Genomic DNA, 22,607 nt, shown 5'->3' with positions numbered 1-22,607 from the left:
CAGACATGGCATGATGCTGTTTTTTGCAGTTGTGTTTGTCTGTAAAGCCTTTACCACAGATTGAGCAGCTGAATGTTTTCGTTCCTGTGTGGACTCTCTGTGTTGATGTGATGTTTATGCACAAAACTCCCCCCCCCACCCCCCACCCCCCCACCCCCACCCCCACAAAAAAAATAATAAAACAAACAAACAAAAAAAAACACTGTAAGAAAGAATATTTTTGAATGAATTTGTGAGTGTTTTACGACTTTAATCTCAGAAATTTGGAGTGTGTTTTTTTATCTAATCTTCCAAATTGAAGCCACGTGGTTCCTTTACCAAAAAGGAAAAGAAAAACGGCTTTCCCGTCTTTTTTCTCGTTATTTCTCGTAAATTTGGGATTTTTTTAAAAAAATTATTATTATTATTTTATTGTATTATACTTTATTTTATGATTTCCCACACGGCCAGCAGCAGCAGGATGTTGGAGTCCATGCTTACAGTTATTCTCACCTGATTGGCCGGGATCAGCCAATCAGCGGCCTTGTTGTTGGTCTGCCCGGAAACAGCGGCCGCCATGTTGAGTTGTAGTTTGCGGTGGAAAGTGTCTGAGAGAGGAAGAGAAGTCCATCTGCTGTGTGTTGTGGAAATAAGTTTGCAGCCATAAGTGCAGCCGTCCGTGCGTGTGCGCGTCCAGGAGCATGTAAGTGCAGCTGTGTGATGTGTTTGTGCGCTCTGACTGAATCTCGGCGCTGTGAATCTGCTCCGTGTGGAACCAGCCGTTAGCATCCAGAGCGCTAGCCGCATGCTAACAGTGGGAGCAGCAGGCCTGATGGGGAAGCAGCGGCTGTCCGGAGCTCACATGTGGACTCTGAGCGTCTCTCTGGACATGTGAGGATTCACTGTGACGGCCTGCTGCTTCCTGTTGAACAGCCTCTGCCGGCAGCGCTCTGAGGCTGCTGTGTGCGGCGGCTGCTGGCTCACTAGCAGCTTCAGCCTCCAGCTGCGCTCCTGAGGAGTCAGGAGCTCTGATGTCAGCTGATGTTAACAACATCACTGCTTAATGCTTCCTTAATGGTACCAGCTGTTATCAGTAAGATAACTGGAGAGAACATCCTTGTGTTGTTGCTGATGCAGCGCACTGGTCTCATCCTCCCAGCTGTGATGAAGCTGTGATGAAGCTGTGATGAAGATGTGGTGAAGATGTGATGAAGAGATGTCTGGGCTGTTTGGAAGAAGCAGAGCAGAGTCTGAGGAGGAAACGTCACCATCAGCAGAGGAGAACAAACAGCATGAGAAGCTGCTGGACGCTGTTTTAGAAGCTGAAGAGCAGATTGACCCAGCAGGTTTGTCACATCTGGCAGGTTTTGATCTGTTTCTGTACCTCTCTATCTGGCTCTGAGCTCCTGACCTCAGTATGTGGATTAAACAAACATCAAGGAGGCTGTTAGTGGTGTTACTGGAAACAAGGCCGTGAAGCGGATGCAGCCATGACAAATTCTCTGGGCATCCATAACCATGTGTCTGACCGTTTATATCTCCCACAAATCCAGCCAAATGCTTCTTCAGGTCTAACATCTTGGTAGCATGTTAATACAGCAGAAGTTGCTTTATAGCAGGTTTGACATCCCTGCAGAGCAACAGGGAACAGACTCCAGATTATCAGACTGTCCAGATTATCAGCCCGAGCAGCTCAACAGCCGCTTGTCTTCTGCTGCTCGCATCACCAACAAGGGCTTGAGATGGGAGTTTCCTACTGAACCTGCTGTTACAGCGACACCTACTGTCACAAAAAATATTACCATTACACCAACTCTATTACCTGGAAGGAGACTAACTTATAGAGTAACGCTGATAGATTTTTTTTTTTTTTTTTTTTTAAATAAGAGTGTGTCAGTTTTTATTTCTAACTTCCAATAGAGGCTCTATTTTTCCCTCCCTCTACAGCTACAAGTAGTCAGCATCATGGATCTCATTAACACTCTGAAATAATGGTGACAGGCACAGGGATACATCCAACCATGGTGTGTGTGTGTGTGTGTTCCAGTGATGCCTCAGCAGCTGCTGGTGTGTAAAGAAGAGGTTCCCCCTGAGCAGCAGGAGTGCAGCTCCAGTCTGGACCAGGAGGAGCCAGAGCCCCCACACATTAAAGAGGAACAGGAGGAGCTGTGGACCAATCAGGAGGCAGAGCAGCTTCAAGATCTCACCAAGTTCCCCTTCACTGCTGTCACTGTGAAGAGTGAAGGTAGGAAAAAGCAGTATGAGGTATCAAGGAACTTCGGTGCACCAGGGTATTTAGAAATCCTGAAGGTTTGATTTTCAATATTGTCAACAGTACAGACGCTCCACTTTCTGTTAAACTGATAGCGAGATGCTGTATTGAGGTTGTAGAAAATACTCCTACCTGCCCAGGCCTGGTGGGCGGGACTCACACACATCAACCAAACAGACCTTACCTGGGGTGGTAAGAGCTTCAATCAGGCACTGCTCTGCCTCTTTCCACTGTTTGTTGAAGCATGCTGATAATGCTACTCACTCAGGTAATGCTGATGCATTCTATCTTATCTATCTATCTTATCTGAGTGAGTTAATGTTGGTTCTTTATATACTGAAATAATGAGTACTCTAATAGATTAATTCCTGTACTGTTGGTAATTTATTATTGCTCTAATTTATTTGTAGCTGTTGAATCATCATCACCATCATCTGTACAACAATCAACTCTGATTAAGAAGGGAATAAAATGTTGAAAGGCTCTCCTCTGGTCTTCATATTTTAACTGATATGCCAATGTAGAAGCTCTGTGTGCAATCCAGCCAAGAGCAAGCAGGTTTTTACAGCTTTTACAGGTATTGTTGAATAAACTATTTGCAGTTGCTGATGTTATCATGGGCTTGTCTCTGCAGGGTTTCCTCCAGGATTTTCCGCCTGCGATTCTGTGATTGCCGGAAATTATAGGGCCCTACCATGTTAACATTAACGATAACATTAGGGTTGTTTTCACAGGCTTGAACAAAAAATGGATTAAATTTAATCTTGCCTCGGTACCTTTCTCTTGCCCTTTTCTCTCCCTCTGCGAGCGTGCAGCAGCAGAATCAAACAGGCGGCTGATGACGCCGGTGTTCATTTTTCAAAATAAAGTTAATTGAAGTGTTATGTTACATTCATGATATTTAAATTATCATTTCAAACTCTGATTATAGTAATTATTTGTGCGCAAATCTAGGCTATATATATGTGTGTATATATATCCATTCATACAATATACTTTAAATTGTTTTAACATCTGAAAAAAAAAAATCATCATTCTGAAGGCGGCTTTTATTTTGCCGTGGCGGTGCGCCAAGATCAATTACATGTAGTGGAAACCCTGCTCTGTGAGATAAACTCTGTCTGGTCAGTGTGGAAAAGCTGCAGAAGGAACGTTTGGACTCTTGGCCAAAGTCGATGTGTATAGTTTATCAGTGTTGAGAACCAGACTGGTCTAAACCAGTCGTTCTCAAACTGGGCGGCAGGACCTCCCCACGGGGTTGTGAGATGATTTTGGGGGTCGCAAGATGATGAAGACATAAGTGAAAGAAAAAAAATGTTTTTAATATGCAAAATTATCAGGATTTTTTTCCATATGTTTTCTCTTGTGAAAAACTGAGTAGTTTGAATATGCGGCCTCTGATAATGAAGTAAATGAAACAACCTGAACAGGTGGTTGTCCTTCAGGTGGACTGTTTACCACTCTGCATGTGCAGCCTGTGACGGGGGGATGCGAGTAAGCATGGGTTTGTTCGATTTGATAAGATTAGGATTTGGCTTCTTTTTATGTTTTGTCTCTGGCTCTTTTAGTTCTCTGTTTTGCCCGATTTCCTGTGGCTGTTGCTCGACTTGGTTCTTCTTGCGGCTCTTTCAAACATCTCTAAGTTTATGTCCTAGTGTGTTGTGTTAAAAATCACATACCAATAAGCTTGTATTTGAGTCTTTATACAAACGTGGACAGCAACAGCCGCTTAATACTACTAAAACACTGTAAAATTACATAGTTCTCTGTGTGTGTGTGTGTGTGTGTGTGTGTGTGTGTGTGTGTGTGTGTGTGTTGCAGTGATGCCTCAGCAGCTGCTGGTGTGTAAAGAAGAGGTTCCCCCTGAGCAGCAGGAGTGCAGCTCCAGTCTGGACCAGGAGGAGCCAGAGCCCCCACACATTAAAGAGGAACAGGAGGAGCTGTGGACCAATCAGGAGGCAGAGCAGCTTCAAGATCTCACCAAGTTCCCCTTCACTGCTGTCACTGTGAAGAGTGAAGATGATGAAGAGGAAGCTCAGTGCTCACAGCTTCATCAGAGCCAAACTGAGGAGAACAGAGAGGCAGAGCCTCCAGCCAGCAGCTCCACTGAACAGATGAAAACAGAAGCTGATGGAGAGGAAGCAGCCAGGAACTCAGATCCAGCTGCTGATTTCCAAGCAACTAGTGAGGGCCAGCTCCTCTCTTCACACTCTTCTGAAGCTGAGACTGATGACAGTGATGACTGGGAGGAGAGCAGAGAGCCTCAGTCAGGTTCAAACCCACAGAGTGAACTCCTTTTCAGTGATGATGGATCTGATGATGCAGAGAAACCATCTTCCTGCTCTGTGATTAAGATTGGAGGAGAGAAAGTCTGGAGATGCTCTCTTTGTGGTAAAAGCTCAAAACACAAAAAAACCTTAAAAGCACACTTGAAAACCCACATAGTAGAGAAACCGTGTAGCTGCTCAATCTGTGGTAAAAGTTATAGATGGAAAGGTGAACTAAAGAACCACATGAGAGTCCACACAGGAGAGAAACCATTCAGCTGCTCAGTCTGCAGTAAAAGTTTTGCACAGAAAAGAACTCTCACAATGCACATGCAAATTCACACGGGAGAGAAATCATTCATGTGCTCAGACTGTGGGAAAATTTTTCAATATAAACATAATTTGACCAAACACACGAGGGTTCACACAGGAGAGAAACCATATATGTGCTCAGTCTGCTTTAAAGGTTTTAGTGCTAAACGGAATTTAACAGTACACATGAGAATCCACACAGGAGAGAAACCATACAAGTGCTCAGTCTGTGATAAAGGTTTTAGATGGAAAGGTGAACTAAACAACCACACGAGAGTCCACACAGGACCAGTGAAAAAAAAAATAGTGAACTGTTCAGTCTCTGGTAAAGATTTAACGGTGGTACAAAGCGTCAGCACACACACGGTGATCCACACCGAAAACAAATCAGCTGTTCAGTCTCAGTCTTTGCTGAAGGTCTTGGTGATAAAACTAAGTGATAAAGCTCATTAAATTCAATTGAAAATTCTTTTTTTTGTTGTTGTTTTTGTTTGCCTCAAATTGTGGTTTCCATTCCCATGTCAGTTTCATTATATGATACATGTCATTTAGTGTTCTGGGCAACATTTGTCATTCTTAGTTGAACTTATATTGTGATACTCTTTGATGTATTTTATTGTGGGAATTCTGCTTCCTAATAAAAGATCAGAGGACAGCAACATTTCAAGATGCCTCAGAACTGTTTACAGATGGATGAATGAATGAATCAATGGATAAGTGAATGAATAGACTGATGGCAAAATCCACAGTATGAGTTCCAAAACAGTATCAGGAATGTTTTTAAATAATAGTTGTAGCATATTTTCCAACCATCCATCCATTTTCTGCTGCTTATCCGGGACTGGCTCACGGAGACAGCAGGCTGAGGAGGCAGGCCAGACTCCTTGGCATTCCCAGGCCAAATGGGATGTGTACTTCCCCCCCAGCGTGTGGTGGGTCTGCCCCGGGCTCTCCTCCCAGCTGGACGTGCCTGGAACACCTCCACAGGGAGGCTCGCAGGAGGCGTCCTAACCGGATGCCTGAACACTTGAACTGGCTGCTGTCCACCCTGAGGAGCAGCTGCTCTTCTCCAAGCCCGTCCCGGATGTTTGAGCTCCTCACCCTCTGCCTAAGTGTGAGCCCACCGCCTGTATCTGCGACCTTATTCTGGGTGAAGGTTAGAACTCAAGTTATCAGTAAACCAGAGTGAGGTTCTACCGCTAATAATGTCCAATCAGGTGCCTTTGACCACCCTGACCTGGATGACTGAGAACCTTCACAGGACCTTCAGAGGTGTTACTGATCTGGGTTTTCAGCTGCAGGAAGACAGGTATATTAGGGGTCAGTAACCATGGTAACTGGCTCTTCAACAAACCCTGAGTTTCTCGGACTCCTCCCTCCTTCAGGATCAGACAGGCTGCTTCATTTTCTCATTGACTGAGTTCATATCTCAGCACATTAATTAGCCAAAGTTACTGTATGTCCAAATGAAATCCTGATTGGATATTAGTTTGTTACTCAAGGAAAGTTGATGCTTTTACGGAGCGATCAGCAGTTTTGACCTCCTGTTCAAATGTTCCACAGCGTGAGTTCACCTCAGCTCAGAATGAAACCTCTGAGTGGAAGTTATTTTATTTTTTATAACACCGGCTCTGCTTACAAGACAGCTGTTAGTTTGTCAGAGCAGTTCCTGTGCTGAAATGTTTATTCCAATGTGTGAGATCATTTTAAATAATAATAATGATAAAAACCCTGTATGAAGCTTTAGATAGCTTTAGTATCAGTGAATTGTCCTGCTCCGTGCCCAGTGTTTCCCTCGGCCAGTCCTCTGTCTCCTCCAGTCTTGAGTTCCAGCTGCTTCCCCAGGTGTGTCGTGTGTATTCAGGTCCTGTTTTCAGGTCTGTCTTTGTCTGTTTATTGTGTGTGTGTTGTGGCCTGTGTACATTTGGTTTGTCATGAGTCCCTCATGCCTTTACTCTGAAATCCTGTGTGAAGCCTGCTCACCTTCACCTGCTGCATTTGGGCCTCCTGCCGTGCTTACAGCTGGCACCGTGCACACATCACCATTACACACAGAGAGGTAACACCCAATTAGCCTGTCATGTGCTGTGATTTTGCCTCACGTGCTGCTCTTTTCCAAGTAGTGAGTGATAGAATGAGCCGTAACTGTTATCCCACACATAAGCAACTGAAATAAAGCCACTGAATGCTGCTGAGTCTATAAAGACTATAAATAAATCTACTGTATTTTAACATCGACGTCTTTTCATGTCAAGTGTAAATCATTATTACTGGATCAGATTCTCAGCTTACAATCAAGTCTCAAAGCCAGGGGCACCGCCAGGGATTTTGAGCGCCAAGAAAAGAAATCTTATTGGGCCCTTGTATAGCCGGCCAATAGATAAACCTTTTTATTTCAGGCCTTTCGAGGGCCCCCTCCCCCATTGTGGCCCTGGGTAATCAGTCCCGCTTTTCCCCCCACTACGACGCCCCTGCTCAAAGCCCCCGGTTGTACTTCCTGCGCCGGCTTAGGAAGTTCAACCTGCCTCTGGAGCTGCTCACACTCTTCTACTCCGCCATCAGCCAGTCTGTCATGTGCACTTCCATCACTGTCTGGTTTGGCTCTGCCCAGGGGCGGATCTAGACAAATATTCACAGGGTGGCAAGAGGGTGGCATGGAGACTTTAAGGGGTGGCAGAAATATATATGCTGATTTAATACCACACGATCACATATGTCAATATTTGCTTGGAAAACCCCCAATGAGGATATGTCTCTCAAAAACATTCCATTATTGTCGTGCATGAGTAAAGCATTGAATAGAAAACCAAAAGGTGGCCTTAGAAATCTATATTTTCATTTATTTATTTATCTATTTATCAACCTCTTAAATAGTGGGAGTGTCATCTCTTGCGCATTTACTTGCGCTCGGACATTTGAGTTTCATAACAGCGAGTTTCCGAACCGACACAATTAAAAAATAAATAAATAAACTGTCTGAAATTGGGGTGGCAACTAGGGTGGCAAGGCATTTTTCTAGGGTAGCAGCTGCCACCCCCTGCCACCCCCCAGAACCGCCTATGGCTCTGCCACCAAACAGGACAGGAACAGACTGCAAAGAACAATCCAGTCTGCAGAGAGGATGATCGAGACTAACCTCCCCTCCATTCAGGACCTGTACCAGTCCGAGGTCAGGAACAGGGCCCGTAGGATCCCTGCAGACCCTCTCATCTGTTGCTCTGATGAACTCCTCAGAGTGTCGGGTCCATACACACTGCACTACACAGCTGTTACACTGGTTCTTTGTTTACTTGTTTATCTTTCCTGGTCCCTTCTGTTTTCTCTTTTGTTATTTAATTGATGTCTATTTGCACTGTTCACTTTTTCTATTTGAACTGAGAGTTTAAAGTTTACCGGAGTCAAATTCCTTGTATGGGAACGCATACTTGGCCAGTGAAGCTGATTCTGATTGTGATCCCTTCCCAAGAGATTGAACCAGCACACACACCTGAGCTCATGCGGCATCAGGGACCCTGACAACGAGCCCACAGAGGAGAAACACCTGGGATTCCCTGCCAGTCAGTCAGGACTGAAGAAGCTTCTTGGAGGAGAAGCTAAACGTCTTCAAGCACGTTTACAGTTATTCTCACCTGATTGGTTGGCCGGGATGAGCCAATCAGCTCTCTGGTCTCCTCCCAGTCATCACTGTCATCAGTCTCAGCTTCAGAAGAGTGTGAAGACGGGAAATTTTCATAAATTTATGGGAGAAAAAAACTCACAAATTTCTGGGGAAAAAAATTCTGAGATTATAAAATCACAAATGCACAATATTTTTTTTTTATCATTCTATCAGATTTAGTCAAAAGGAAATACTTCTGATGGTGCATTGAGGCCACTGTAGGGGGACAAAAATATGGACCTGGGAGAGGTGGTAATAGTCCAAGAAAAAAACTTTACCAAAAAGGGAAAAAAGGGCTTTTCCGTCTTTTTTTCTCGTTATTTCTCGTAAATTTGGGAGGTTTTTTTTATTTTATTGTATTATACTTTATTTTATGATTAAGTGCGTTTTAAGTGAGTTTTTTATTATCATTATCATTATTAGTTTATTGTATTATACTTTATTTTATGATTTCCCACACGGCCAGCAGCAGCAGGCTGTTGGAGTCCATGCTTACAGTTATTCTCACCTGATTGGCCGGGATCAGCCAATCAGCGGCCTTGTTGTTGGTCTGCCCGGAAACAGCGGCCGCCATGTTGAGTTGTAGTTTGCGGTGGAAAGTGTCTGAGAGAGGAAGAGAAGTCCATCTGCTGTGTGTTGTGGAAATAAGTTTGCAGCCATAAGTGCAGCCGTCCGTGCGTGTGCGCGTCCAGGAGCATGTAAGTGCAGCTGTGTGATGTGTTTGTGCGCTCTGACTGAATCTCGGCGCTGTGAATCTGCTCCGTGTGGAACCAGCCGTTAGCATCCAGAGCGCTAGCCGCATGCTAACAGTGGGAGCAGCAGGCCTGATGGGGAAGCAGCGGCTGTCCGGAGCTCACATGTGGACTCTGAGCGTCTCTCTGGACATGTGAGGATTCACTGTGACGGCCTGCTGCTTCATGTTGAACAGCCTCTGCCGGCAGCGCTCTGAGGCTGCTGTGTGCGGCGGCTGCTGGCTCACTAGCAGCTTCAGCCTCCAGCTGCGCTCCTGAGGAGGAGCCGCGGGCCTTTCAGAGTCCCTTTATTATTTTAGTGAAGTCAAATCCAGACAGGCACAGACCAGAGACACGACTTTCTGTTTCTGCGTTTCGTTAAAAAAAAAAAAAAAGAGAGAGAGAGAGAGAGAGAGAGAGAAAACTGAAAACACAAGTCGGATTCTCCGCGTCGTGTTCAGACTGTAGCAGCACACTGCAAAAACTCAAAATCTTACCAAGATTATTTGTCTTATTTCAAGTCAAAAATGTCTTATTACTAGTCAAAATATCTCATTACACTTAAAATAAGACATGATCACCTCAGAAGTAACTTGTTTTTAGACAATTGTCTCTTGTTTCAAGTGAAAATTTGCTTGTTTCATTGGCAAAATTTGTTTCTTGTTTCTAGCTAATTTTCACTGATTTTAAGTGAATTTTCACTTTTTCCACTGGCAAATTTTGCCAATGAAACAAGCAAATTTTCACTTGTTTCAAGTGAAATTTCACTTAGAACAAGTGAAAATTGTTTCATCCAGCAGCAGTTGGAGCTGGTCTCGTCTGGTCACTGGTCTGTCCACTGATCACTAGGGGGCGCTGGAGCAAAATCTCACAATGTCATGATCCTTTGCCTATTATTAGCAGTAGTAGTGGTAGTGACCAGTGAACCTCTACAGCCCCCTCTCATTTAATCCAATAAACAAACTATCTAATTCTGCTGTCATTCTTTCATCACTACAGAGCTCGATGGTGAACCAGCCTGACTGCGGGTGATAAAATGTGATGAAGACGTGATGAGAGAAGCAGAGCAGAGTCTGAGGAGGAAACGTCGCCGTCAGCAGAGGAGAACAAACAGCATCAAAGCTCCTGGACGCTGTTTTAGAAGCTGAAGAGCAGATTCACCCAGCAGGTTTGTCTGAGTCACTGTTTCCCTCCACATCACAAATGCAGCTTTACAAGTGCAGGTCTTTAAAAAAAAAAAAAGAAAAGTGCTGCTGGCCTGTGGTGGACTGGACAGGGTGCTGCCTGCGAGCCGTGTTTTTCCTAAGATGCCCTCATCGTTGGTTCCGTCTCTATCCTAGGCAGCAAAAGCTCCACAACTTAGCCAGGGAGGAGGGGCCAACCTTACCTGTTGTGTTTACCAACCGCAACCACAAATCTTATTCATTCTACCTTTCAATAAAAAAATCAATAAATAAAATAAGAGTGTGTCACTTTTTATTTCTAACCTCCAGCAGAGGCTGCACATATAGCATCAAGGATCTCATGAACATTACGGAGCAGTGGTGACACGTTCAGGTAAACTTCCTACCATGGTTTTCTTTAATATGTGTGTGTGTGTGTGTGTGTGTGTGTGTGTGTGTGTGTGTGTGTGTGTGTGTGTGTGTGTGTGTGTGTGTGTGTGTGTGTGTTGCAGTGATGCCTCAGCAGCTGCTGGCTTGTAAAGAAGAGGTTCCCCCTGAGCAGCAGGAGTGCAGCTCCAGTCTGGACCAGGAGGAGCCAGAGCCCCCACACATTAAAGAGGAACAGGAGGAGCTGTGGACCAATCAGGAGGCAGAGCAGCTTCAAGATCTCACCAAGTTCCCCTTCACTGCTGTCACTGTGAAGAGTGAAGATGATGAAGAGGAAGCTCAGTGCTCACAGCTTCATCAGAGCCAAACTGAGGAGAACAGAGAGGCAGAGCCTCCAGCCAGCAGCTCCACTGAACAGATGAAAACAGAAGCTGATGGAGAGGAACCAGCCAGGAACTCAGATCCAGCTGCTGATTTCCAAGCAACTAGTGAGGGCCAGCTCCTCTCTTCACACTCTTCTGAAGCTGAGACTGATGACAGTGATGACTGGGAGGAGAGCAGAGAGCCTCAGTCAGGTTCAAACCCACAGAGTGAACTCCTTTTCAGTGATGATGGATCTGATGATGCAGAGAAACCATCTTCCTGCTCTGTGAACAAGAACACAGGAGAGAAAGTCTGGAGCTGCTCTCTTTGTGGTAAAAGCTTTACACGAAAAGAAACTTTAACCAGACACGTGAAGATGCACAAGGGAGAGAAACCATTCAGCTGCTCAGTGTGCGGTAAAAGTTTTGCACATAAACATCACTTCAACACGCACAAGAGAGTCCACACAGGAGAGAAACCATTTCACTGCTCTGTCTGTGGTAAAGGTTTTACACAGAAACAAACCTTCATTACGCACACGAGAATTCATACAGGAGAAAAACCGTTTAGCTGCTCTGTCTGCGGTAAAGCTTTTATACGGAAAAGTCACTTTAACACACACTTGAGAATCCACACAGGAGAGAAACCATTCAGCTGCCCCATCTGTGGTAAAGGTTTTACGGTGCAGCAAAATGTCAAAACACACATGGTGATCCATGCAGAAGAGAAACCATTACGCTGCTCAGTCTGCGGTAAAGGGTTCACACGGAAAAGCAACTTCAACACTCACATGAGAATCCACACAGGCGATAAACCGTACAGCTGCTCGTTCTGTGGTAAAACCTTTAGTGTAAAAAGTAATTTAAAGGCTCACAGGAGAGTCCACACAGGAGAGAAAGCGTTCAGTTGCAGTGTGTGTGGGAGAAGTTTCAGCGGGCGTGCGCACGCTACAGGCCATAAGTGTGTGTGTGAGAGCAGCAGGTGAAGCTACAGAGCTGCTGGCTGAACATGTGAGTACTGCTCACACACACACACACACGTGTTCATACTGACTGATGTAGTCCACACTGCTATACTCTTCTTTACATCTCTACATGCCACCACCTGAAGGACAATGAGAAAAAAGACTCACTAAATAATAGCAATAACGAGAATAAAACTGATAGTGATCCTTCTTTGTATTGAACATCAGCTGACTCCACTGTTCAGTTTTCTTATTGATATATTTTACTGCATTTTCTCTTTTAAAATATTGTCTGTGATATACTTTTGCTGATAATTTCATTCTCATTACCATCATTCAGCATCCTTTCCATTTTACCGAGCTCCGTCATCAGTGCTGATGCGATTGTTAAAGTCCCCATGAAATGATGTCACATGACTTTTACTTCCTGTGAAACAGAGCGTCTTAAACAGTGGCATCATCCTGCACTAGTGGCTGTAAATTGAAATTTCATCCAGTAAAACCTTCACACATCCCCTCCCATCCACCTGTCCCTTCAAAATAAAAGTGTTCCTCTCCCAAACTGAGATCCTGTTGGTTTTGCGCCTGTGAATGACCCTCCCCTGCACCCTGTCCCACCCAAACCTCCTGTTTCAAGAGGAAATACGTCAAATCAAGAAAGTAAGAGTCCATTTCATGGGGTCTTTCACTACTGCAACAAGGCTTTGCCAGAATATACTGATCTGTACTTGGTGCCAATAAAACTCGTTGATCTGAAAATTAAAATTCTTGGTGCTGCTGTTTGTCTCAAATCACAAAACTTGTGTATCGCTGTGACCAACAGGAGCTGTTTTTATTCTGCTGCTCGCATCGCCAACAAATGCTTGAGATGGGAGTTCCCTACTGGATCTGCTGTGACAGCGACACCTACTGTCATAAATAAATATTACCATTACACCAACTGTTTTATCTGGAAGGAGACTGAATTATAGAGAAGCTTTGGTATGTTAAAAAATGGTGGGTCCGTTTTTAATTCTAACTTCCAATAGAGGCTCTATTTTTCATTCCTCTACAGATGCGATCATGCTGCACAGGCTGCATCATGGATCTCATTAATGTTAAGAAGTAAAGGTGACAGGCTCAGGTAAACTTCCTGTTAAGTCTGCGTTTAAAGTTTTGCACAGAAACATCACTTCAAAACACACACACGCACACGAGTGTCCACATGGGAGAGCAACCACTTCACTGCTCTGTCTGTGGTCAAGGTTTTACACTGAAAAAAGGCTTTAATCACGCATGAGGAGTCACACCAGAGAGAAACCATCTAGCTGCTCCGTCTGCGGTATAACAGCACACACAGGAGAGAAACCGTTGAGTTGCAGTTTGTGCAGGAGACGTTTCACCAGGCGTTAAGACGTTCAAAGACATGAAACACGTCTGAATTCTGCTCATGCGCATCGTGGACTCAATGACTTGAACTTAAAATTTAAATTCCTGTCACTACTGCTTTTCTCAAATCCAGGTAGATGTTCCTGTGTCAGTTTCTGTGTCTGTTGGTGCTGGTCAGAGGAGTAACACTGACACATCAGCACCTCTCCTGCACATTTTCCAGTGTCTGCACAGCGGGAGGGTGGACGTGTAGATTCAGCCGCTGGGTCTTTTTTTTTTTTCCTTTTCTGATATTCTTCTTGCACGCTGAAATAGCGAAATGCACCTTTAGGACATGAGTCCAGCCTATTATATTACCCAGGGGAGCAGTTTGTTGTGTTGTTGAGTTTGTACTTTCTTTTGCCTCTCAACTCAGCTGTAACGTTTGGGTTACATGTGGCCTCAGTTTTCTTCATGGATGATTAAATCGTAGCTGCACAACTGGGGCCGCATGTAAACACACTGCATCTGCACAGAAACAGTGTTTATAAAAAAGAAGAAGAAGAAGAAGAAGAAGGTGTGGTGAGAATGTGCATGCTTCCCTGCAGACTTCACACCGTGCACGCACAGTTTTGGCTGCAGGCTGCTGGACAAGTGGCAGAAAATAACATGAAGTTGGGAATTTATTTTTATAACTTTATTTTTGTCCTTAATGTCCGATTTCATTATGCATCTGTGGTTTTGTACAAGCCTGTTTATCTTTTTTAATATTCATTATGATGAGCTGTAAACGGGCTGAGCCGTGTGGAATGATGGCAATTGCAAGTGTTTACTGCACCTTCTGACAAATTAGAAAAAACACTTACTGTCAATGAGTTTTGCTTTTTATCGTATTTGATACATCTGGAATTTGTTGCAATTTATTAAATAATTATTTATTATTTTTTAACAGAAAAATATACAGAGCACAACATTTGTAGCCCCTTAAACTCTGAGATTTATTGATGTTTTTCCTCAAGTAATTTCAAACATAAGACATTTACTCATTGTATGACATCATACATATTCTGTATCTGTTGCGTTGAAGCTACATCACATCAGCTTAACTTTTTCAAAACTGGCAAAAATATTCAAGTAAACCCCGCAGTGAGTCGCTAACTGACAGCGTCCACTTTGTCTGTGGTGCTGTAATGCTCTGATAATTCACCAGGGGGCAGAAGACTTGTGTCAGATTAAATACGTTAAGTTTTTCAGGATTTCTTTTTTACTCGCAGTGACGATGTAGAGGTCTCACACTCTGCAGACTTTAATGACTTTGTAATCTTAGAATTTCAGTTTTATCTCACAATTTGGTGACTTTATGATCTCAGAATTTTCAAGTTTTTTTTTCACATAAATTTGTCATTTTTTTTCTCAAAAATCATTTTAATCTCAGAGAATACTCGTGTTTTTTTCTCCTAAATTTATGACTTTGAATATTACCGGAATATTTAGCATGTCAACATTAGCTAGCTGTTTATTTCATGTTAGCCAGCTGTGCCAACTTACCAAAGTCCCTTTTATCTCAGCTCAGCCTTATTGATGCAGCCCAAAGTGCTTTACATAGCAAGATTAAAAGCACACAGACAAAAATATAAAACAATAAACAATAATGAGAAAAAAAATACACTAAACTAAAAGTTACAATAAAAACAAGTTTTTTTTTTCTTTAATTGAGTCAAATAAAACAGACACAACAAGGACAAATATAAATCTGGAAATCGATGATTTAAAAAAAAAAAAAAAAAAAAAAAAAAAACTAAGGTTACAACACTACTCCAAATCTGAGGCGGATCTACAGGTGGGCCTGGATGGGCATAGGCCCACCCAGATTGACAGCTTGCCCACCCTATCAGATTCAAGACCAAAAAATAACTAACTAAATAAATAAATGTTTTAATGTCCTTTTTCCAACGTGTATTTTATGCTCGTTTACAACCTCTCGGCTCGTTTACCGAGAGGTTTTTTTTTCTTTCATCATATCATTTTATACATGTCTATCTAAAAAAATAAACAAAATGAAATAACAGGCCCATCCAGAATTTTTTAGGCCCACCCATTACCCATGTTCTGTATCCGCCACTGCTCCAAATTAAAAGCCAGACTTACTGAAACATTAGTGCTTTCATTTACTTAATCTGGGTTTCTGTTTTAGCACATGACACTCAGAATGCACATACACACACACACACACACACACACAGATAAATAACTGAACACACAGATTGTGGTTTCACAGATCAAACAGTTTTATTAGCGCATTTCTACAGCACAGTTCTGTTCAGAGAGCAAACATTTATTTAACTTTCTTCATCTTATTCATCTTCCCAGAACTCAGTGGCTTAATTTTCATGAAGTTGATTCATTTGTCTTTGAGTGACTAGTTCACTTTAATTCTTTGTTGTTTTTGCTCAGACACGTTCTGAGGCTTCTGCAGATGGTTCAATGCCCGGGTCCATCAGCTCAGTTTGAGCTGCTCAGGTTTTTTGTGAGTTCAGTTTACTTGTTATTTTCACCTCTTTTATGATCACAGACCTATTGTCAGAAGTGTTTTTTTTTTTTTTTCATAAAGCCACCTGCCTCTCTTTGGTCTCCACAATAAAAGTATCAATATGTACAATAAAGTATCTAGTACTAAAATATAATTTTCAAACATTCCCAATACCGTTTTGGAGCTCATATTGTGAAATTTGCCACACACCACATTAACACAACGTGTGTGTGCAGTATTCAGATGTTCTCAAGCAGCTATGCAGCTTCACCTGCTGCTGCTTGCGCATGCACACACACACACACACACACACGGCATCTACCTTTTGTTTGCCTGCTGAAATGTCTCCCACGCTCTACACTGAAAAGTAACTCCGTCCGACACTCTCATGTGTCTGTTGAAGTTACTTTTCAGTGTGAAACTTTTACCACAGATGGAGCAAGTAAACGGTTTCTCGCCTGTGTGAACTCTCAGGTGTGTGTTGAAGTGACTTTTCCGTGTAAAACTTTTCCCGCAGACCGAGCAGCTGAACGGTTTCTCTCCTGTGTGAACTCTCAAGTGTGCATTGAAATGGCTTTTCCGTGCAAAACTTTTACTACAAACTGAGCAGCTGAATGGTTTCTCTCCAGTGTGAATTCGCATGTGTATGTTTAGGTAACCTTTCCGTGGAAAACCTTTACCGCAGACTGAACAACTAAATGCTCTCTCTCCTGTGTGAATTGTGACGTGTGTTTTAAGATGTTCTTTCTGTGTAAAACTTTTGCCGCACACTGAGCAGCTGAATGGTTTCTCTCCTTTGTGCATCATCATGTGTCTGTTGAAGTTTCCTTTCCCTTTAAAGTTTTTGCCACAAAGAGAGCAGCTCCACAGTTTCTCTCCTGTGTTCTTGTTCACAGAGCAGGAAGATGGTTTCTCTGCATCATCAGATCCATCATCACTGAAAAGGAGTTCACTCTGTGGGTTTGAACCTGACTGAGGCTCTCTGCTCTCCTCCCAGTCATCACTGTCATCAGTCTCAGCTTCAGAAGAGTGTGAAGAGAGGAGCTGGCCCTCACTAGTTGCTTGGAAATCAGCAGCTGGATCTGAGTTCCTGGCTGGTTCCTCTCCATCAGCTTCTGTTTTCATCTGTTCAGTGGAGCTGCTGGCTGGAGGCTCTGCCTCTCTGTTCTCCTCAGTTTGGCTCTGATGAAGCTGTGAGCACTGAGCTTCCTCTTCATCATCTTCACTCTTCACAGTGACAGCAGTGAAGGGGAACTTGGTGAGATCTTGAAGCTGCTCTGCCTCCTGATTGGTCCACAGCTCCTCCTGTTCCTCTTTAATGTGTGGGGGCTCTGGCTCCTCCTGGTCCAGACTGGAGCTGCACTCCTGCTGCTCAGGGGGAACCTCTTCTTTACACACCAGCAGCTGCTGAGGCATCACTGGAACACACACACACACACACACACACACACACGCACACACATTGAGCGAACTATGTAATTTTACAGTGTTTTAATAGCATTAAGTGGCTGTTGCTGTCCACGTCTTTATACAGACTCAAATACAAGCTTATTGGTACGTGATTTATCTCAATTAGAGGCTACATTTTTAACACAACACACTAGGACATAAACTTACAGATGTTTCAAAGAGCTGCAAGAAGAACCAAGTCATCAAACCATGACCCATTAAAACAAACCCATGCTTACTCGCATCCCCCCGTCACAGGCTGCACATGCAGAGTGGTAAACAGTCCACCTGAAGGACGACCACCTGTTCAGGTTGTTTCATTTACTTCATTATCAGAGGCCGCATATTCAAACCACTCAGTTTTTCACAAGAAAACAGAAAAAAAGAGTAACATATGGAAAAAAAATCATGAACTAAAACCAAGGAGTTAGAAATAAAACCAAAGCTACTTTATAATTTAGTTTCCTTCCTTTCAAGCTGGCGTCCGTGGCTTCACTGCCTCGTTCCCAGTAACACCAGTAACGATGTGGAAATAACAGCCTCCTTGAACCTGTGAGTGAGAACAGCGTGTGGAACCAGGTACAGGTGTGTACGACGGTTTGTTAGAGCCTCCACGCAAAATACTCGCAATTTCTGAGATTAAAGCCGTAAATTTATGACAGAAAATTTGGAAAAGTAGTTTTCTCATGTTATTGGATTAAGGAACAAAGAAATCCTGGTGATATTAAATTTATGAGTTTTTTTCCCTTAAATGTCTGATTTTAAATTTATGAGTTTTTCTTGCAAATTTGTGCATTTATTACCCCAGAATTTTTAATTTTTCTCATAAATTTGTGATTTTTTTTCTTGTTAATTTACCACTTTAACCTGAGAGAATACTCAAGTTTTTTCTGCTAAATCGGACAGACAGCTGAGACGGGCAGAGACGTCCAAACACAGACGGCTGATAACTCACACAGAGCTCCTTAAGTTCAGGATTTTGCGAACCTTTCTGTAAACATCGATCATGTCCCTCTGCGCCATCACAGACTCTCTGTTTCTTCCCATTGTATAATTCTTTTAATTTTCATTTTTGCGTAAACTTTCTTGATGCTAATTAAACCTCGAGGCTTGATCATGCAGAGCAGAAATTTACTGAACCAGAACAGATTTCATGGCGGCTCCATGGGAAGAAATCGACAGTGTTTGTACATATCGACTCTGATTTTATTTTATATATCGTAGCGAGCGAGGCGACCCAGACCGGCCTTGACTGGTCGATGTGGACGCGGTTTGCTTAATAAGTTTAAAACACATTTACCGCTGGATGTTTGTGAGATTTACAGAGTCTGAGCTGACAGAGCGCCGCCCTCGTCCCGCTCCCTGCATCCAGTTACATCACCATGCACCCAACCTCTATTCAAAGAAAAAAAAATAGTATGGCAAAGATATATTACTACATTGCCAAGGTGTGTTCAAATGTAATCTTGAAAATTTTAGCTTTTGGCAAGAATAAATCCAGCTGTTTGAATGAGAAGTTTGTTGGTTTTCACAGCAGCGTCAGATGTTCGAGTTGTTTATTATGCAGTGACATGTTAGAGCCACCAGGGGGCGCACACGCTGTTTGAGACCGTTCAGGTTAACGAAGAGAGGCGAGATTATCACCCGTCTCTTTCTTCTCTATGTTATGAGGACACAACAGGGATTATGGTGCATTTAACTTCCTAACACTAATCCCAACTAACATCTGATAATCCATGAATTCACCACTTTATGCATTAATCTGTGACGGGGTGTTTGGGCCTTTACAGGAATAAAAAAAATAATAATGGAGATAATAATGGAGCCGAGGGAGGAGGGGTAATATTCCAAGAAAAAAAAAAAAAAAAAAAAAACTCTGATTCCCAAGATTAAAAATTAAATTCATCAGAAAAAAATCAAATTTTCTCTGAGATTTAAATTGTTAAATTTAAGAGAAAAAAAAACTGAGAGGGGAGGGACTTTTTACCGCGGAGCCCAGAGGAGATATGTTGCTCAAACACTTGCTATGTAGTGTTAGTGTATGATTATGAGTTGTAGAACATAATAAATTATCTTGAACGAGTAGATGTTTACCAGTAAGCTTGACTCAAATAATTTAACAATATGTTAAATTATTATTTGTTTTAAAAATGTAAATTACTTATCAAACAGACATAACAATTCAACTACCAATGAATGAGCAGTAGTATGCATGTAATAACACAGACCAGTGTGCTGCTGTTAGCCAGTGAAACTACAGCAGAGTGGCACCTCTTCACTTTGTTACACAATCTATGTCAGTGCGCTGCTGTAGCTGGAGAGTGTCTTTGCCTTTTGGCTCCTGTGGTGCCGGTGCAGGTGTTATTATGTCAAATTACGCGTTAAAAATAGATTCCGTTTTATTTGGCTAATTCAGTGATTCCGTGATTGATAAGTTGATTTAAGTTGATCCAGAAACATTTCAGACGTGAAACTCGCTCCTCACTTGTTTACATGTGAGCTGTGGAAAGATTTTAGTTAATAGTTAATAACATTTTCTCAGATTTCTCTTTTATATGGAAACGTTATATTTGGCTGCTATGTTTATAGTAACAAAAACGATAATGCGTTTTCCTTATTAATTGAGTTTTTTTTTTTTTTAAATAATTTCTTTGTTATGAAGCGGGTCAGCGTTTTATTTCTTCCTCACAAATGCAGGCTGTGTTTACAGTGTTTTTCAGTGAGTTTATCGTCATAACCTCGCATTTTTTTTTGTTTGTTATTGTTATATTTTCATTACTTCTCTTTTCTTTTTTTTTTTTTTAGGTTTATTTTGTTTTTGCTGTATTTCTCTCTTTTGACCACTTGATGTTTTCTTGTCTTGCAGCTTCACCTGTGTGCACGCAGTCCTGCTATCTTCTGTGTTCAGGACTTTCAATAAAGATTTACAGATAAATAATAGATAAATTAATAAATTAATAAACACAATAAAACAAGGCGCATGCGAGATTTATTTCTTCCTCACGAAACAAAACAAACAAACAAATACTAATCTAAAACAGTGACTGACAGCCGATGCGACATTCTCTATCATGTTTTAGATAGATAGATAGATAGATAGATAGATAGATAGATAGACAGATAGATTTACTTTATTGATCCCAAACTGGGAAATTTTGAAGTGACTTTGTTTTTACTTGATTAATGAATAAATGATTTTTTTTCTCCTCTGTGTTTTGGTTCTGGCCGGATCTTCACTCTGACATTTACTTTGGTTTTGTTGATTGTGTGTTTGTGTTTTTAAATAAAGATTTACTTACTTTCAGCAAACAAACAAACAAACAAACAAACAAAGGTCAGGTCACGCGCTTCCTCTCTCACCGCGGGACTGTCAATAAAGTTATTCAGTGGGTTCTTCAAAGATGGCGGCCCCCATGGTGGATCCCCGGTGCAGTTTCTGTGGAGCTGCGGCGAAGAGGAGCAACACGCCGGCTCCTGCTGCTCCTCCTGGCCCTCCTCCTGCTTCTGCTGCTGCTCCTCCTGCTTCTGCTTCTGCTCCTCTTCCTATTCCTCCTCTGCTGATGGACACGTTTCCTCCTCAGACTCTGCTCCGCTTCCGTCAGCACATCATCTTCATCACCTCCTCATCATCCGCCGCAGCCTCGGTGCTCTGTTCACAACTGATGTTTTTTAAAAAGCAGTTTTATACCTCTAATCTGTTTGAGGAGCGCGAGCCGCTGCTAATCCCGTTCAGTTGCGCTGCTGCTTCAGTAAATACGGTAACTACGGCAACACCGCGGAGCCACACAGAGCCAATCCGCTGCTGTCTATCTCACATACGACGGCGGGTTGGGGGTGCAGGGGGTTCAGAGCCCTGACGTAATCATGGGGGGGGGGGGGAGTACATATTCCCAGATTTAATATAAAAAAAAAAAGAAAAAAGAAAAAAAAAGAAAAGAAAAGAAAATGAAAAAGAAACAAAAGAAAAAAGAAAAAAGCAGATATTCTGTAAATGTACAAGAAACATGTACAAGAAAAAAACTCGTATATTCGTATATAACGTATATTTGTGAGGAAAAAACCTAATTTCATGAGAAAAAACATACACAAACTCTAATACTGTAAAATCACAAATTTGTGAGAGAAAAAAACAACAACCCCTAACCCTGAATCTGATATCATTTCCCTTTGACAAATTAATATCATGCATGTTCAAATCTAGAAATCAATATGATAACAATATACATCGTTCAGCCCTGCAAGAAATCCCATGTACCGAACAGATTAATATTTATATCCATCGGCATTTACAAGAAACCAGAACGTAGCCTACACATGTGGAGTGTAATAACCGGGTTAATGATGCTTGTTGAGTATTCATTACTAAACTGTTATTAAAATTATTATTATTGAAACAGCTGCACCTTTGTGATCATGTGTATGATTCAGTTTCCCTGCAGTCTCTCAGTTTCAGTTCAGACCGTCTTTATCAGGGCTAGAAAGGATTACGACACATGAATAAAGGCGTCATTCCTATACTTATTTTACAGATAAATTAAATGACAGTCAGTTTCTGGTATGACAGTCAGTTGTTGGTACAAACGTCTCCTGTCTCTCTCTCTCGGGGTCCGAGACGAGGCAGAAGTTTGGGATTCATGATTCAAACTGTGGAAAATGTTTATTATGAATATTGTTGTTGGGTCGGTCCGTCAGAAAGTGGCTCCAGTCTGTGGCTCCTGGGGGCCGCGGTGTTTCTCCTGTCTGCTGCGAGGGCCGACGGTCCAGGGGGCACCTGCCCACAGCGCCCCCTGTCTGCCACCTGCCCACAGCGCCCCCTGTCTGCCACCTGCCCACAGCGCCCCCTGTCTGTCGCCGGGCTGACAGGTCAGACAGACAGGCAGCGCGTCTCACTGCAGCTGCCAGAAACGAGGAGAAAAAAAGCAGCCGGTAAACGAGTTTTAATCTGCAGAGGAAGCACCTCTGCCCCCCCCCCCCCATCTCTCTCTCTCTCTCTCTCTCTCTCTCTCTCTCTCTCACACACACACACACACACACACACACAAATCGGGTTGTGTGTGTGTTACCACACAGACCTATCTGTCTCACACACGAATTTATTTTGCTTTCTTTGGATTTTGAGGTTCAAGGGGCGCTGGGATATTGTTTTAATGTTGTTTTATTGTTTTGTTGTTTTGCTGTGTGTGTG

At 42.6% G+C, this 22,607-nt stretch overlaps 2 protein-coding genes and 1 long non-coding RNA gene across 4 annotated transcripts; all 3 read left to right on the top strand.

Moving 5' to 3' along the window:
- The first annotated feature begins 3,739 nt into the window (after positions 1 to 3,739).
- On the top strand, positions 3,740 to 5,300 carry LOC115369173 (gastrula zinc finger protein XlCGF8.2DB-like). Its single transcript, XM_030065741.1, has 2 exons — positions 3,740 to 3,745; positions 4,207 to 5,300. Exons 1-2 carry the CDS (start codon positions 3,740 to 3,742, stop codon positions 5,281 to 5,283), a joined length of 1,083 nt encoding a protein of 360 aa, XP_029921601.1. The 3' UTR covers positions 5,284 to 5,300.
- A 3,712-nt stretch (positions 5,301 to 9,012) lies between these two features.
- Positions 9,013 to 10,954, top strand: LOC115368768 (uncharacterized). 2 transcript variants are annotated; one of them, XR_003929068.1, is made up of 3 exons: positions 9,013 to 9,186; positions 10,219 to 10,387; positions 10,895 to 10,954. It is a non-coding gene; the product is annotated as an uncharacterized LOC115368768 (long non-coding RNA). The 2 variants fall into 2 exon arrangements; XR_003929067.1 differs by lacking the exon at positions 10,895 to 10,954 and adding an exon at positions 10,560 to 10,675.
- Positions 10,955 to 11,074: 120 nt separating this feature from the next.
- Positions 11,075 to 12,855, top strand: LOC115368754 (gastrula zinc finger protein XlCGF8.2DB-like). Its single transcript, XM_030065079.1, has one exon. The coding sequence runs from the start codon at positions 11,188 to 11,190 to the stop codon at positions 12,115 to 12,117; it is 930 nt and encodes a 309-aa protein (XP_029920939.1). The 5' UTR covers positions 11,075 to 11,187; the 3' UTR covers positions 12,118 to 12,855.
- The last annotated feature ends 9,752 nt before the right edge of the window (positions 12,856 to 22,607 follow it).

This window comes from Myripristis murdjan, chromosome 12, assembly GCF_902150065.1.
Source record: "Myripristis murdjan chromosome 12, fMyrMur1.1, whole genome shotgun sequence".
NCBI classification, from domain to species: Eukaryota; Metazoa; Chordata; class Actinopteri; order Holocentriformes; family Holocentridae; genus Myripristis; species Myripristis murdjan.
The sequence above is the reverse complement of the archived record's forward strand: the minus strand, read 5'-3'. Positions and strand labels throughout refer to the sequence as shown.

Bases quoted from the DNA above. Each gene is read 5' to 3' on its own strand.
- LOC115368754 (XM_030065079.1), top strand. From the start codon at position 11,188: ATGAAAACAGAAGCTGATGGAGAGGAACCAGCCAGGAACTCAGATCCA.